Source organism: Gopherus flavomarginatus, chromosome 8 (assembly GCF_025201925.1).
Source record: "Gopherus flavomarginatus isolate rGopFla2 chromosome 8, rGopFla2.mat.asm, whole genome shotgun sequence".
NCBI lineage: Eukaryota > Metazoa > Chordata > Testudines > Testudinidae > Gopherus > Gopherus flavomarginatus.
Window position 1 is genome coordinate 84306535 of NC_066624.1, and position 17085 is coordinate 84323619.

Sequence of the window (17085 nt, forward strand, 5' to 3'; positions counted from 1 at the left end):
TGGCCTCCGGGCAGTATCTCACAGTGCACCACTGTGACCGCTCTGGACAGCAATCTGAACTCTGATGCAGTGGCCAGGTAAACAGGAAAAGCCCCGCTAAATTTTGATTTTCATTTCCTGTTTGCCCAGCATGGAGCTCTGAGCAGCATGGGTGGCAATGCAGTCCCAAATCCAAAAAGAGCTCCAGCATGGACCATACGGGAGATACTGGATCTGATCGCTGTATGGGGAAACAAATCTGTTCTACCAAAGCTCCGTTACAGAAGATGTAATGCCAAAGCGTTTGAAAAAAAAAATCTCCAGGCTACACAGTGCTGCGTGACAAGCGTAATGGGAAGCCAGAGACTCGGATGGATGCTCATGGAGGGAGGGAGGGGGTACTTAGTACTCCAGCTATCCCACAGTCCACAGCAGTCTCCAAAAAGTATTTGCATTCTTGGCTGAGCTCCCAATGCCTGTAGGTTCAAACACATTGTCCAGCGTGGTTCAGGGAATAGATCGTCCATTTACTCCCCCCGGTCCCCCCGTGAAAGAAAAGGGAAAGAAATAGTTTCTTGACTTCTTTCAATGTCACCCTATGTCTACTGAATGCTGCTGGTAGACACAATGCTGCAGCAGTGAAGAGCAGTATCCACTCCTCTCCCCTGCCTGGTGGCAGACGGTGCAGTAGGACTGGTAACCGTCCTTATTATCAACCCGTGAGTGCTCCTGGCTGGCTTCAGGTGAGGCTGGCCGGGGGCACCTGGGTGAAAATAGGAATGATTCTCGGTAGATGGTACAGAACAGCTGATAACAGTCATCATCGCAACTGGGGGCTGAGCTCCATCAGCCCCCTCCCTTTCATGTGTAAAGAAAAGATTCTGTCCTGCCTGGAGTATCATAGCAGCGGCATGCTGGGCTTCTCTCCCTCGCACCGCTTAATGTCCTGCCTGGACTGTCATAGCACCGGGAGGCTGCCTCCCTCTCATTTTATCTCACTAACAAGTCATTGTTTCTTATTCCTGCATTCTTTATAACTTCATGACCCAAATGGGGGGGTAGGTTGGGGGAGCAGGGAAGCAATGGGTGGGGTTGTTGCAGAGGCACTCCCAGTGAATGGCATGTAGCTCATCATTTCTGCGGAATCTGAAATGGAGCAGCTGTGCTCTCTGATACACTGGTTCTCTAGTACACTTGCCCCATATTCTAGGCAGGACTATTTTTAGAAACCATAAAGGAGGGATTGACTCAGGGAGTCATTCCCAGTTTTGCCTTTGTGCCCCCCGGCCGATCTCAGCCAGGGATACCCATGATAGCAGCAGACAGCACAGAAGGACAGATAACCATCATCTCATTGCCAATTTACACCGGCAGCAGACTGTACAGAACGACTGATAACTGTCTCTGCTATCATGCAAAAGCAAATGAATGCTGCTGTGTAGCGCTGGAGAATCGCCTCTGTCCGTGGCATCCAGTACACATATGATGACTGTATAAAAAAAAAAAAAAAAAAAGAGGCTGAACGGGCTCCACGTTTGCCGTGCTATGGCGTCTGCCAGGGCAATCCAGGGAAAAAGGGCGCAAAATGATTGCCTGCCGTTGCTTTCCCGGAGGAAGGAATAACGGACGACATTTACCCAGAACCACCCGCGACAATGATTTTTGCCCCATCAGCCACTGGGCTCTCAACCCAGAATTCTAAGGGGCGCAGGAGACTGCAGGATCTATGGGATAGCTATGGAATAGCTATCCACAGTGCAACGCTCCGGAAATCGACGCTAGCCTCGGACCATGGACGCACACCATCGAATTAATGTGCTTAGTGTGGCCACGTGCACTCAATTTTATACAATCTGTTTTATAAAACCGGTTTATGTAAAATCAGAATAATCCCGTAGTGTAGACGTACCATACATACCATTGAGTATTATAATATTTTTTATCCCATTCTTTACACATCTTAATATTTTGTTTTGTCTGCTATTGCTTATTGAGCAGAAGTTTTCATTGAGCTGACAACAATGATGCCCAAGTCTCTTTCCCAAAAGGTTACAGTTAATTTTACAATAAGCAATGTTTATGTGTAGTTCAAATTATTCCTGCCAATGTGCATTTCTAAATTACATATCCCTGTCACCTGACAAGGCTCAATTCCTCTGAGGCCTCCTCTAATCAGCAGGGGTGGCTTCAGGCACCAGCGCTCCAATTACGTGCCTGGAGCGGCAAGCCACGGGGCGGGAGCAACCTGATGGTCGCCGTGAGGGCAGCAGGCAGGCGGCTTTTGGCAACGTGCCTGCAGGAGGTCTGCCAGTCTCGCGCCTTTGGCGTCCCTGCCGCCAAATTACCACTGAAGCCACGGCATCGGCGGACTTCCCACAGGCCTGCCACCGAATGCACATTACCAGCAGACCTCCCGCAGGTGTGCTGCCAAAAGCTGAGTGCCTGTTGTGCCTGGAGCAGCAAAATACATACAGCTGCCCCTGCTAATCAGGTAAAGCAGTCAGTGACCATGGTGTAGCTGTACCAACACCCAGTATAGCCAGCAAAACAAAAAATAAGATACTCTTTGAAGTGGTACAGCTTATTTTGCTTGGAAGTAGGGCTAATTGCACTTGTTTGCCTTCCCCTTTTATACTAGAGATTTGTACCAATGTATCATAACCTTAGTCCCAGATTTGGACCTTAGCGTCCAAAATATGGGGGTTAGCATGAAAACCTCCAAGCTTAGCTACCAGCTTGGACCTGGTACCTGCTGCCACCACCCAAAAAATTAGAGTGTTTTGGGGCACTCTGGTCCCTCTGAAAAACCTTCCCTGGGGACCCCAAGACCCAAATCCCTTGAGTCTCACAACCAAGGGAAATAATCCTTTTTCCCTTCCCCCCTCCAGGTGCTCCTGGAGAGATACACAGACACAAGCTCTGTGAATCCAAACAGAGTGAATCTCCCTCTCTGTTCCCAATCCTGGAAACAAAAAGTACCTTCCTATTTCCCCAGAGGGAATGCAAAATCAGGATAGCGATCCAACACACAAATCTCCCCTTGATTTCTTCCTCCCACCAATTCCCTGGTGAGTACAGACTCAATTTCCCTGAAGTAAAGAAAAACTCCAACAGGTCTTAAAAGAAAGCTTTATATAAAAAGAAAGAAAAATACATACAAATGTGCTCTCTGTATTAAGATGATACAACACAGGGTTAATTGCTTAAAAGAATATTGAATAAACAGCCTTATTCAAAAAGAAGACAAATCAAAGCACTCCAGCACTTATATTCATGCAAATACCAAAGAAAAGAAACCATATAACTTACTATCTGATCTCTTTGTCCTTACACTTGGAAACAGAAGACTAGAAAAAAGAAACTACTTCTCCAAAGCTCAGAGAAAGCAGGCAGCCAGAAAACAAAGACAAAGACACTCAATTCCCTCCACCCAAAGTTGAAAAAATCCGGTTTCCTGATTGGTCCTCTGGTCAGGTGCTTCAGGTGAAAGAGACATTAACCCTTAGCTATCTGTTTATGACACGCCCCCCAAATTGCAGACAGTGGGGAAGCTCACTGGTGGCAATTTCCTTCTAGAACTTGAAAATAAACAGATTAATACAACACATGCACCTTTACATATACCCCTAAGTATATAACTAACAGACTTCTACATTTTAAGAACACTTTTTAACTACTGAATTCTGGGAAACTCTCACGGGAGAGTGCATCAGCAACTTTGTTAGAAGCTCCTGTGATGTGTTGAATTTCAAAATCAAAATCTTGGAGAGCTAAACTCCAACGAAGAAGTTTTTTGTTGTTCCCCTTGGCAGTATGAAGCCACTTTAGTGCAGCATGGTCAGTTTGTAGTTGGAACCGCCGTCCCCAAACATATGGGCGTAGCTTTTCCAGGGCGTACACAATGGCATAGCATTCCTTTTCACTGACTGACCAGTGACTTTCCCTCTCAGACAGTTTCTTGCTGAGAAACACGACAGGATGGAAGTTGTGATCTGTTGCTTCCTGCATGAGCACTGCTCCTATACCACGCTCAGATGCATCTGTGGTTACTAGGAATGGCTTGTCAAAATCCGGGGCCCTGAGCACAGGGTCAGACATGAGCGTTGCCTTAAGTTGGGTAAAGGCCTTTTGACACTCATCAGTCCACTTAACTGCATTTGGCTGGGTCTTTTTGGTCAGGTCGGTCAGTGGGGCAGCGATTTGGCTGTAGTGGGGTACAAATCGCCTGTAGTATCCGGCCAAGCCTAAGAAGGATTGGACCTGCTTCTTGGACCGTGGGACAGGCCAATTTTGGATAGCATCTACCTTGGCCTGTAGGGGGTTTATGGTTCCTCGACCCACCTGGTGCCCCAGGTAAGTCACTCTGTTTTGGCCTATTTGACACTTTTTGGCCTTAACAGTTAGTCCTGCCTGCCTGATGCGCTCAAAGACCTTTTCCAGGTGTAGTAGGTGTTCGGGCCAGGAGTCTGAAAAAATGGCCACATCATCGAGGTAGGCAACTGCAAATTCTCCCAGTCCAGCTAGTAGACCATCTACCAGCCTCTGGAAGGTGGCGGGTGCATTTCGAAGGCCGAAAGGAAGGACATTGAATTCATACACCCCCGCATGGGTGACGAATGCTGACCTCTCCTTGGCAGGTTCATCTAGCGGTACTTGCCAGTACCCCTTGGTTAAGTCTACTGTAGAGATGAACTGGGCACGTCCCAACTTTTCCAATAGCTCATCGGTACGTGGCATTGGATAGTTGTCCGGACGAGTTACAGCATTTAGCTTACGGTAGTCCACGCAAAAGCGTATTTCCCCATCTGGTTTGGGTACCAGAACCACTGGAGATGCCCATGCACTGGTAGATGAACGGATTATACCCATCTGTAGCATGTTCTGGATCTCCCGTTCTATAGCAGCTTGGGCATGAGGAGACAGTCGGTAGGGTGGGGTTCTGATTGGGTGAGCATTACCTGTATCAATGGAGTGGTATGCCCGTTCAGTCCGTCCTGGGGTGGCTGAGAACAATGGGGCGAAGCTAGTGCACAGCTCCTTGATTTGTTGCCGCTGCAGACGTTCCAGGGTGGTTGAGAGGTTCACCTCTTCCACGCCACCGTCTTTTTTCCCGTCGTAGTAGACACCGTCAGGCCACTCAGCATCATCTCCCTGGACTGTAAACTGACAAACCTGTAAGTCTCTGGAATAGAAAGGCTTGAGAGAATTAACATGGTACACTTTAGGCTTTAGTGAGGAATTGGGAAATGCTATGAGGTAGTTTACAGCTCCCAGGCGCTCTTGGACCGTGAAGGGCCCTTCCCATGATGCTTCCATCTTATGGGCCTGTTGCGCCTTCAAGACCATAACCTGGTCTCCTACCTTGAAGGAACGTTCTCTGGCATGTCTGTCATACCAGGCCTTTTGCTCTTCTTGAGCATCCTTTAGGTTCTCTCTAGCAAGGGCTAAAGAGTGTTGGAGGGTGCTTTGTAGGTTGCTTACAAAGTCCAGAATGTTAGTTCCTGGAGAAGGCGTAAACCCCTCCCATTGCTGCTTCACCAACTGTAATGGCCCCTTAACCTCGTGACCATACACAAGTTCAAATGGTGAAAACCCTAAACTGGGATGTGGTACAGCCCTGTAGGCAAACAGCAACTGCTGCAACACTAGGTCCCAATTATTGGAGAATTCGTTGATGAATTTTCGTATCATGGCCCCCAAAGTTCCATTGAACCTTTCAACCAGGCCATTGGTTTGATGGTGGTACGGGGTGGCAACCAAGTGATTCACCCCATGAGTTTCCCACAGTTTTTCCATGGTCCCTGCCAGGAAATTAGACCCTGAATCTGTAAGGATGTCAGAGGGCCAACCTACCCTGGCAAAGATGTCTGTTAGGGCCAGGCACACAGTGTTAGCCCTGGTGTTGCCTAGAGCTACTGCTTCTGGCCATCGGGTAGCAAAGTCCACTCAAGTCAGTACGTACTGCTTTCCTCTGGGCGTCTTTTTTGGGAAAGGGCCCAGAATATCCACAGCTACTCGCTGAAATGGGACCTCAATTATGGGGAGTGGCTGGAGAGGGGCCTTGACCTGGTCTTGAGGCTTACCCACTCTTTGGCATACCTCACAAGACTGGACATACTTGGCAACGTCCTTGCCCATCCCCTCCCAGTGGAACGACTTCCCCAACCGGTCCTTGGTTCTGTTCACCCCAGCATGGCCACTGGGATGATCATGGGCTAAGCTTAAGAGCTTCCCCCGGTACTTAGTTGGAACCACCAACTGTTTTTGCGGCTGCCATTCTTCCCGGTGTCCACCAGAAAGAATTTCCTTGTATAAAAGTCCTTGGTCTATAACAAACCGGGATCGATTAGAAGAGCTGAGAGGCGGTGGGGTGCTCCGTGCCGCCGCCCAAGCTTTCTGAAGGCTGTCATCCGCTTCCTGCTCAGTCTGGAACTGTTCCCTTGAGTCTGGGGTCACCAGTTCTTCCTCAGACTGTGGACTTGGGCTTGGTCCCTCTGGAAGCGATGTAGGTGATGGGGTTGTTTCCGTTGCTGGTGAACCGCTCTCCGCTGGTGCACCTGAGGGTATTTCAGGCTCTGGCTGAGCCTTTTGGGTATGGCTGTCTGTTGCTTCTGCCAGTTTTGGCTCGCTGGCGCCCTCTGGCGTTGAGTTTGAAGATGTAGTTGCACTTGCTGGTGCTGGTTGCTGTTCCAGTTCCGGGCCTGGGACTGGAGATGCTGTGGCTGTTTCAGTGGTAGGCATGGAATCCGGGTCCACTACCTCTGTCTGGGTCTCTGGTAACACAGACGGGGCCTCTGTGGACGGTTCAGGAACAGGAATGGGTCTGGAAGCTTGCCTGGTTTGGCTACGTGTAACCATTCCCACTCTCTTGGCCCGCCTCACCTGGTTGGCCAAGTCTTCCCCCAGTAGCATGGGGATAGGATAATTGTCATAGACTGCAAAAGTCCACATTCCTGACCAGCCTTTGTACTGGACAGGCAGTTGAGCTGTAGGCAAGTCTACAGCTTGTGACATGAAGGGGTAAATTGTAACTTTGGCCTTTGGGTTGATGAATTTGGGGTCAACGAAGGATTGGTGGATAGCTGACACTTGTGCCCCCGTGTCTCTCCACGCAGTAACCTTCTTTCCGCCCACTCTCAAATTTTCCCTTCGCTCCAAGGGTATTTGAGAGGCATCCGGGCCTGGGGATCTTTGGTGTGATGGTGGTGTAATGAATTGCACTCGCATGGTGTTCTTGGGACACTTGGCCTTGATATGTCCCAGTTCATTACAGTTAAAGCATCTTCCATCTGATGGGTCACTGGGCCGAGGTGAGTTACTGGAGACTGGTGAGGTGGAAGGGTAGGGTATCTGTGGCTTTACTTGGGTGGTATGTGGGGTCTTTGGCTGTCCTCGGTTGTAGGGTTTATGGTCTGTGTGCCCCCTGGGGTAATCGTTCCCCTTGACAGTAGCTTTCTTGCTTTCTGCCAGTTCCATCCATTTGGCTCCAATCTCCCCCGCCTCAGCGATATTCTTGGGGTTTCCATCTTGTATGTACCGTGTGATGTCTTCAGGAACACCATCCAAGAACTGCTCCATTTGTATGAGGAGGTTCAGTTCTTCCAAGGTTTGAATGTTGTTTCCTGTTAGCCAGGCCTCATAGTTTTTTGCAATGTAGTAGGCGTGTTTGGGAAATGACACCTCTGGTTTCCACTTTTGGGTTCTGAAGCGCCGACGGGCATGATCTGGGGTTATCCCCATCCTGTATCTGGCCTTGGTTTGAAAAAGTTTATAGTCATTCATTTGCTGCTTAGGCATTTCAGCTGCCACCTCTGCTAAAGGTCCACTGAGGTGTGGCCTTAATTCTACCATGTACTGGTCTTCGGGGATGCTGTACCCAAGACAGGCTCTTTCAAAGTTTTCCAAGAAGGCCTCGGTGTCATCACCTGCCTTGTAGGTGGGAAATTTCCTGTGCTGTGGAGCAATATTTGGCGCCGGGTTGTTAGGGTTGGCTGGCACAGGCAGCCCAGCTTTTGCCATCTCCAGTTCATGTTTTCTCTGTTTTTCCTTCTCTTCATTCTCTTTTTGTTGTTTTTCCATTTCTTTTTGTTGTTTTTCCATTTCTTTTTGGTGTTTTTTCCATGTCTCGGCGGTGGGCCGCCTCCTCTTCTTCTTGCTTCCTTCTGTGGGCCAACTCATCTTCTGCTTGTTTCCTTCGGTAGGCCATCTCTTCTTCTTCTAGTTTTCTTTTGTGTGCTGCCTCTTTGGCTGCCTCTTTGGCTGCCTGTTCTCTTTGGTAGGCTGCCTCTTTGGCTGTCTCTTTGATCTGTTCTTCTCTTTCTTTCATCTCCATCTCTTTTTGTTTTATTTCCAGTTGTCGCCTGTGTTCAGCTTCTTTGAATTGCTCTTCGGCGTCAATTTTTGCCTTAGAAGTCATGGTTCCTGTTTTCTTGTGTTGGGGTGCCCTCCGGTGTTTATCTTCTGAACTGCAGGTTCTCTGTTGCCTCCTGAAGTCTGCCTAGCAACAGTGCCTTTAGCTAATTTTCCTTTTCTCTCTCTAGCTAATGTTCAATGAAGGGAAACCAGAAAAACCACTTTATTTGCATGCCTATAAGTGCTGGTACTTGCCTCCTAATGGGAGGGCTATTGCATGACAAAAGACCCTTAACATGCAAGCCACAAACTGCGAGAGAGAGCAGAAAAAAAAATTCTCTCTGGTTCCCTTTTAAAACCAACTGCTTCTCTCTGCTAAAAAGCCCTTAGCAGAGAAAAGAAAAATATAATATTTCTACTGGCTTCTGTCTATCTCCCACCAGCTGCCACTCATGTAATAACCTTAGTCCCAGATTTGGACCTTAGCGTCCAAAATATGGGGGTTAGCATGAAAACCTCCAAGCTTAGCTACCAGCTTGGACCTGGTACCTGCTGCCACCACCCAAAAAATTAGAGTGTTTTGGGGCACTCTTGTCCCTCTGAAAAACCTTCCCTGGGGACCCCAAGACCCAAATCCCTTGAGTCTCACAACCAAGGGAAATAATCCTTTTTCCCTTCCCCCCTCCAGGTGCTCCTGGAGAGATACACAGACACAAGCTCTGTGAATCCAAACAGAGTGAATCTCCCTCTCTGTTCCCAATCCTGGAAACAAAAAGTACCTTCCTATTTCCCCAGAGGGAATGCAAAATCAGGATAGCGATCCAACACACAAATCTCCCCTTGATTTCTTCCTCCCACCAATTCCCTGGTGAGTACAGACTCAATTTCCCTGAAGTAAAGAAAAACTCCAACAGGTCTTAAAAGAAAGCTTTATATAAAAAGAAAGAAAAATACATACAAATGTGCTCTCTGTATTAAGATGATACAACACAGGGTTAATTGCTTAAAAGAATATTGAATAAACAGCCTTATTCAAAAAGAAGACAAATCAAAGCACTCCAGCACTTATATTCATGCAAATACCAAAGAAAAGAAACCATATAACTTACTATCTGATCTCTTTGTCCTTACACTTGGAAACAGAAGACTAGAAAAAAGAAACTACTTCTCCAAAGCTCAGAGAAAGCAGGCAGCCAGAAAACAAAGACAAAGACACTCAATTCCCTCCACCCAAAGTTGAAAAAATCCGGTTTCCTGATTGGTCCTCTGGTCAGGTGCTTCAGGTGAAAGAGACATTAACCCTTAGCTATCTGTTTATGACACAATGAAGCTACACCAGTGGCTGAAGTCCTCAAGACCTGATTTGGTGCTAATGTTATAGCTGCCCCCAACCCATATCACACAATGCAGTTAGCTTCTCCACCTAACTTTGACTTTCCTGTGGACCTTGGCATTGGAGGGCATGATATCTGCCCATGTCCCTATTTTCCCTAGATTAAATCTTAGCATGCATGTACCCTGAAAATTAGTGGCATTTACCTGATTTACTCTAGAGGAAAATACTGTTTAAGTAATAAAACAGGTGTTGAAAGAGGCATTTATGAGAAATGGGTTTTCAAAGCATCCTCTCTAAAGGAAGAACAAACCACTGGCAAAAGCTACTTGTTATGAACCGTAACAGAAGCAGCAGAGTCAAGAGTTTAGTCCCTTGGCCAAAAAGAAGCCCTATTCCAAAATGGAGAGACTTGGCATAGCTGCATATTTTCCATTTTATTTCCTATGGGGGAAGAGGGGAAGAAAGAGAGACTTCAAAGACCAATCTCAATCTATCTGCTAGGATGAGGACACAGTAATAGCAATACCACCATGTTTTGGAGTCATGGGAAAAAAATCCTTGCCTCATAAATTACTCTGAAGACAAATGGAGTAATTTGGAAGGAAACTCATTTTTCTGAAAGTGGTATCTTTGGTGTCCCTTTCTCTTCAAGCAGGTGCAATTTCTTGCTGCACTTAACTCCAAAAGCCATAAGCATACACACTGGGGAGCAGGCATGCCAGAGCACACTGCGCGACAGCTATTCTTTGCTTCCCAGCAACCAAGGGACGCAGAGTGTCAGAGCAGCCCGAAAGTCATTCTAATTTACATGGGTTGGGACAGGCAGCAGAGGCTGAGTATGCCCCTGCAAAAGGTATCAATGACTCAGACTAAGGCCAGAAGGGACCATCAGGATCATCTAATCTAACTTCCTGCACAAAGCAGACCACAGAACCGCACCCGCCCAGTCCTGTAACAGACTTCTAACCTCTGGCTGCATTAATGAATTCCTCAAATCATAATTTAAAGCCTTCAGGTTACAGAGAATCCACCATTTACTCTAGTTCAAACCAGCAAGTGATCCATGCCCCACGCTGTAAAAGAAGGTCAACCCCCTTCACCTCCCCACCACCCCGAGTCTCTGCCTGAAAGCTTTTTCCCTCCCTCAAATGCAGGAACAAGCTAAAGAAGAATCCATCCACTGAGAACTACTCTAAGCGTAGTCCTTTGAAGTGAAGGGGACCTACTTAGAGTAAGGTACTGCTCAGTAGGAATAAGGGTGCTGCTTTAGACTTTTCTAAAAGGATTTAAATTTATGATGCTAAAATAAAGTGCTTCACATCCAGGTATCTTTACATTTCACAGAACTTCTTAACACTCATTCCAGTTTTCCAATTGTCTAAAGAGCCTTTTAAAAAAAATGTAATCATATCCATTTGGCTTGGCAGACCTGACCAACCCAGCCACCCCTAGTTTGGAAGCAGAAAGGAGGAGGAGGGCTCTGCAGCACAACGCAGAGCAACTGGTAAATAGGCACCTCAAAGAAAGGAAGTGTGTTCCGTAAGCAGGTTTATGAAAACTGGTTTGCTCTCCTGTAGGTTTGGCACAAGGTTTAATTAAAGAAATAAGTATCCTTGGAGTCTCCCCCCAGCCTTACAGAAATTATCTGCTTTGCCCAGATACATCCTTCCCTCCTCTTCCCATTCAAATTGGTGAAGCCTGACTCAGAGCTAGGATACAGCAAGACAGAGGGGATAGGCAGATGTGGAGAAGAAAAATAGGGGTTGGTCAAAGGCTTTAGCCCAGTAGTTTTAAGGCAGGCTGCACTTTTCCACTTTGATCAAATGGATCTACTGTAGCATCTTCCAGCTAAGGACAGGAACCGGATGTGTCTCCAAAGCACTGCTTCCTACGCAAATTTACTTCTGCAATAAAAAGTTTATCAAAGGTGGCACTATTCCTCCCTCATCCCCAGAAGACTAGTGCAATGTCCTGCACTAGCTATTTGTGAAATGGATACGCTGTCCAGGACTCAGCAAGTGAAAGAATAACCCCACACAGGTGTTTCTGGCTCTAAAAAACAAGCTGAAGCTTTATTAGTCAGTGTGATTGAACTTTATTAACAGTGAGCTTTAAACAACACCGCCACTGCTGTTAGTCAGCAACACCAATCCGTTATGGAGCTCCAATTTCCACCAACTGAGATGGTTCTCTTATCCTACAAGGCAGCTTCACTTCTGATCCAAACAAATGCCAGCATTAGGGATTAACTATCCTTCTAATGCTCCTCTTTCATGGAGAGAAGTGCAAAAAATAAATGGATGAGTGAACATGTGCACAATTTAGATGCCCAATACCCCTGTCTGAGTCTGCATTGGCTCCTGGTCCATTGCTCAGGGTTGGAGTAAGCAAAAACTATCCTACTTTCCTGCAACATTTGGACATTAATGTAACTAAATCTTGTCAATGACTATCATTCATTACATGCCATGCCTGCCTGTTACTTCAAGGAAAGCAAAAAAGAAAAAGTATCTTGCAGCATGGGAAAAATTCCTTCCCAATTCTACACAGGTGGTGAGCCATAGTTTAGATTAACACCACAGCCCATTTCTATGCTAGAAAAATGAACTTGTTCCTCTGTGAAATGATGTGACTGCACCAGCAGTTCAGTATATCTAACTGATCTTGCATGAGCAACAGTGGGATTTGAACCTGGGACTCAGAGAATTAGCAATATGAGAGTTTACTATTCAAATAGTCAAATTATAGGACTAAGACCTCATGACTTTTACACCCACTTAGGGAGAGGGCAAAAGCAAAAGGACAGAATTTAACTCAAGAAATGTAAAATGTTGGGGGGGGGAAAGGGGGGAAATCCCTCTACAATCAGTATAAAAATTTGAAAGTGATTTCACAACACACATACACACACCTTAAGTAAAGATATCTTCAAAATTAAAAATTTTAAAATAAGTTTCACTAGTACTTGGCCAGTAGGGCAGACTAAATTACTCATTTTAATCAAACCCAAATAAGATTAACTCCTTTTAAAGAATTAAAACAAACAACTGCTCTCAAGATGCATTCCATTTATCAAAATGCAGTAAATTGGTAATAAGGTTAAATATGAAAGAAAGTGTTTGTAAGTAGAAATTTAATATCTGAATGGTCGCTTATCCTACCAATCGTATATCACTCTAAATGCAAACTAAATGTAGGAGTGTGAAAATATTTAGTCCCCCTATCTTAGTTCTATTACAAATGTTATTCATAAAGTGGATAAACTGATTTGCGCTTTCTGTTTCTAACTACTTCTTGCATATCACAAAGAAAAAATGAGAGAATGTAAGTCAAGACATAAAACATGACTGTAAGGTTGACAATCCAGTTGAACAGCTGCCTTAACTCATAATGTAGACAGAAAAGCATGGAAAATTTTGAATAAATAAGGTAATGCAGGGAGATCACTCACACACACGAACTTTACTAACCTAGCCCCTCCATATCCGTTTAAATTGCAAAAACTCCTGTGCAATTTTGGATTTCCTTCAAAGTTTAGAAGTTATACTAAATCGAAAGAAATTAACCTGGTGTAAACCCAAGAGGCCATTGCACTGTGGTCTTGTTTAGAATGATAATGTGTGTGAATGACAGAATGAGTGGTTTTAAAGATGCAAAGAAAAAAGAATTGTAGTATGTCTGCAAAAAATTTTATTCCAAACTGACAAAAGTCTGCATCAGATCACTGTCAATAATAAAAGCAGCAGATGTTACTCAGCTCACACGGCTTCTCAGAGTGTGCAAACTGAAGCATTTCTACAATTCCCTACTTTGTGATTCACTCTCATTGCATTCACCAAAGTAACTGCTTTAAAGGTTTGACCTGGCTCTGATTGAAGTTGACAGGGAAGCTTCTGAAGACTTCCATGGACCAGATTCTCAGTTACACCAATCCTATCCTTAGGGAAGGAACAGGAGGGATTTTTTGGGGGGGTGGGGAAGGGGGGGAATATAGGGAAAGATGGCTTCAAGTCACTTTTGTGCTCCTTGTATTCTGGTCTGAGAGGGACCTACCTGGCCCTCAGGGAGGCTGCTCTAACTTATACTTTGCTATGGGCCCTGGGAAGCAGCTGTAGTTCAATGTGCTGCAGCATGTTACATCCCTGCCTTGAGGCTGTCCTCTCCTCATAGGCAGTAGAATCATGCCTGGTGAGGGGGCCTTTACTGCTGCTCTACCGCAGGTGGGGAGACTTCTCACACAGGAGATTTTTCAGGGAGCATTTCCAGCCTATTTAAGACCTCTTTAAACTGCCAGACCAACATAAAGGGGCTTTAGCGTTTCTGAGAATTATGCCCCAGCGGTCTACTAGCCACCACTTCAGTTTGAAACTTTTTCCACTTCCGCACACACCATTTCCATCTTCACAATCACTTTCTGTTATAATAGCAACAAGACAGTTGCTTTTTCATGGGAAAAGGTAAACTAATAACCAAATGTCCAGTCAGTTAACGCGTTTCACAGCTTGTTCATGCAACAACATTGTTCATAGTATAGCAGAGCCATGGCTCCGTAACAATTTTTACATCTGTAAATCTGACAAAACCAACATCTGCTCCAATTGCACAATATTTTTATGAATGGAAAACTAGAAGCTAACTTTCTCAGATAAAACTAAAGCAGGAGAAAATATTAGCATGCCACAAGAACTTTTAGCATCCTATACAGAGTAGGGCATGAAAGCAACAAGCAGAATTTGCTTACCATTCAATAAACATTACAACCAAGTCCTCTTGATCAGCATAGCTTTCTATTCCTTCTTTCAGCAATCGCACTTTCTGTCCTCCTCCAATAGAGTTAATTAACTTTCCACCTTTCCACTCTTCACCTTTACCAAGAACCTGGAAACAGGGAGAAAGTACATTTTGTTGCTTGTACCCAGAGGGCAATTTTTAATATAGTCTCGTTAAAAAATGGATGTCAAAGAAAAGGTAAGCAAGCAAACACTTTAACTAGTGGATATTATAGCACTGTAAAGTGCAGTGAGACAGCATGTCAAGCATTGTAAGTTTTCCATGTCTCAAGTAGAACTGAGCACAATGACATTGTTTCAGAAATAGGAGAGATTTCCTAACCAAACAAGAACCGAAATATTACTTTCTATTACATCTCATATCTAGGGTGACCAGACAGCAAATGTGAAATATCAGGACAGGGGGTGGAAGGTAATCGGTTCCTATATAAGAAAAAGCCCCAAATATCGGGACTGTCCCTATAAAATTGGGACATCTGGTCACCCTACTCATATTTGTCTCGCTTAGGAAGAAAAGATATGTGGATGGTAATATTCCTCTAAATTGTGTATTAAAACAATCATTCACAACATGGACCTTTAAACATTGCTACAGTATTTGGAGGGAAAGAGGGATGAAAGAGCATAGAAGAGACATGACAATGGAAACTATAAACATTTAGTTGTTTTTAATGCCTCAGGCCACTTTCTCACACTAGAATTTTAGGATGGATTCCTCAGTGTATGATAGGCAATTAAATTAACTAAACAGAATTCCATCCTTACCAAGTATTGTAGGGAATCATATCAGCAATAAAAACGTAAATCTTTTGTAAGCCTTGAAAGTTTAACACAAGATTATTATTTTTCTTGAACTACTAAATATCAGCAGGATTACAGCAATATAGGTGCTATAGAACAATCAGCAAAATTACAAGCAAATGGCACTCTCCAAAGGTAATTTCCTAGGATTTTTAATATATTAAGATGATTTTTCCTCCTGTACTTTTTCAGGACTTGATGGTTGAAGTAAACAGACTGCAGCATTTCTACTTATTTCTAAAAGATATCAATGAGCCAACAGTCATTAATTGGTCTCTTTTGATTTACGGTTTCAATAGTGTGATAAGCATGGATAATGTTTTACCACAGATTCATTTCAATCCCTTGGTTTTGTCTTAAGGAAAAGTTTAAGAAATAGGGCGGGGGGAGGAGGGGGCTGATCATGCTCCTGTGAGATTTGCATGCAGGAGACAGCTTCAGGATACAGATTCCTTCATTCTGCATGGAAACAGCAGGACAGAGTAGGCCAGCAAGAGGATTGGGCGAGCAAAAGTGGTGAAAGAGTGATAAGGAAGGATTGGGAAGATTTGTATTGTCCTCTCACCAGCTCTACAGAGATTCCCTGGGAAATGTAACACAGCTAAGGAATTTATTAGGTTTCCATGCCCCTCCCCAACCCACCCCCAGTAGTAGGACCCATTTAAGAGGTATGGGGCCCTGAAGGCATCTTCAGTTGCATGAGCTCTGTCAGCACAGCTCCCATGGGTTTTTGCTGCAGGAAGGATGAAAAGGTAGTCAAATAAATATAGCTTTGCTAAGCAACTACAAAGATGTGACATGATAATCTACAAACACTTGAAGGGTGCAAATACTGAGGGAGGAGTGGCATGCTTAGAATAAAAAGGTGTAACAACAAAATAGCTAGAAGTAATTACAGATGTGGTAGTAATGGAATTAAATTAAGAAAGAAAATTTATACTTTCAGAAAGGTCTTCCCAACTGTGAAATCTATGAATCTGTGGAATAATTTCTCAAGGTCAGGGGAAGAAACCTCATTCCCTGGCACATTTAGAAACAGACTAGACAAAATACTAGCAAATGTATAATGGGAAACCTATCCTGCAAGAATACGGAACAGATGACCTAATGGGTTGTCTCCATTGCTAGGTTCCATAACTGTTTTACCTTACGGCAGCATAATCATGACACATTGTTTCTGTGTTAAGACTATTTCATTTCTGAGTTAAGGCTATAAAACTATGTCCAATATTCAGTATGAGTGACAGAGCATACAGTACCTTCACTGTATAGTTGAAGTGCTTTGCAGTTTGCATGAAGCGGTGAAAGCCATCTGTTTCTTTAGTTGCTACAGTAAGAACTAATAGTTTATCTGGTGGGAGCAAAAAAGAGAAGATCAACAACTTTATATCACAAAGCCACAGTTTATGACAAAGAGGCTGACCATCGGATTTGAATGCATATTAGCTTTCATAGTCCACATCGAGCAACATTGTGGAGTTCCTAAAGTACCTGTGCCCCTGTGTGTGTCTGATTTAGAAAAAAAATGGAGAGGATGTCACATTACAGAATTATAACTTCAAATGAGGAACCAATGACTTCAGATGGATACCCTGTGTTCTTCCATATGCCACAATGAAAAAAGCAGAATATATCTTAGACACAAACAAATGGAATCTAAACGAAAAAGAAGCTAATATAACTATGAGACAGGAAGGGCTCTTTAAAAAAAATGACGCAATACATATCTAGTCATAATCCTATGTCTGATAACCACACGGCAGCAATGCACTACAGAAATTTGTACCAGATCCAGCTAACCAAATTCTTTAAATGCAGTTGGCAGGC

General features: G+C 44.5%; 1 protein-coding gene across 4 annotated transcripts in view; it reads right to left on the reverse strand.

Moving 5' to 3' along the window:
- PLOD2 (procollagen-lysine,2-oxoglutarate 5-dioxygenase 2) overlaps positions 1-17085 on the reverse strand; it is a 92523-nt gene that overhangs the window by 49251 nt on the left and 26187 nt on the right. For all 4 annotated transcript variants that reach the window (XM_050965904.1, XM_050965901.1, XM_050965902.1 and 1 more), the window contains exons 2-3: positions 16518-16609; positions 14409-14545 (exon numbers count right to left, since the gene is read on the reverse strand). In XM_050965904.1, the coding sequence (XP_050821861.1) occupies positions 14409-14545; positions 16518-16609 (229 nt within the window). The remainder of the gene's footprint in view (positions 1-14408; positions 14546-16517; positions 16610-17085) is intronic.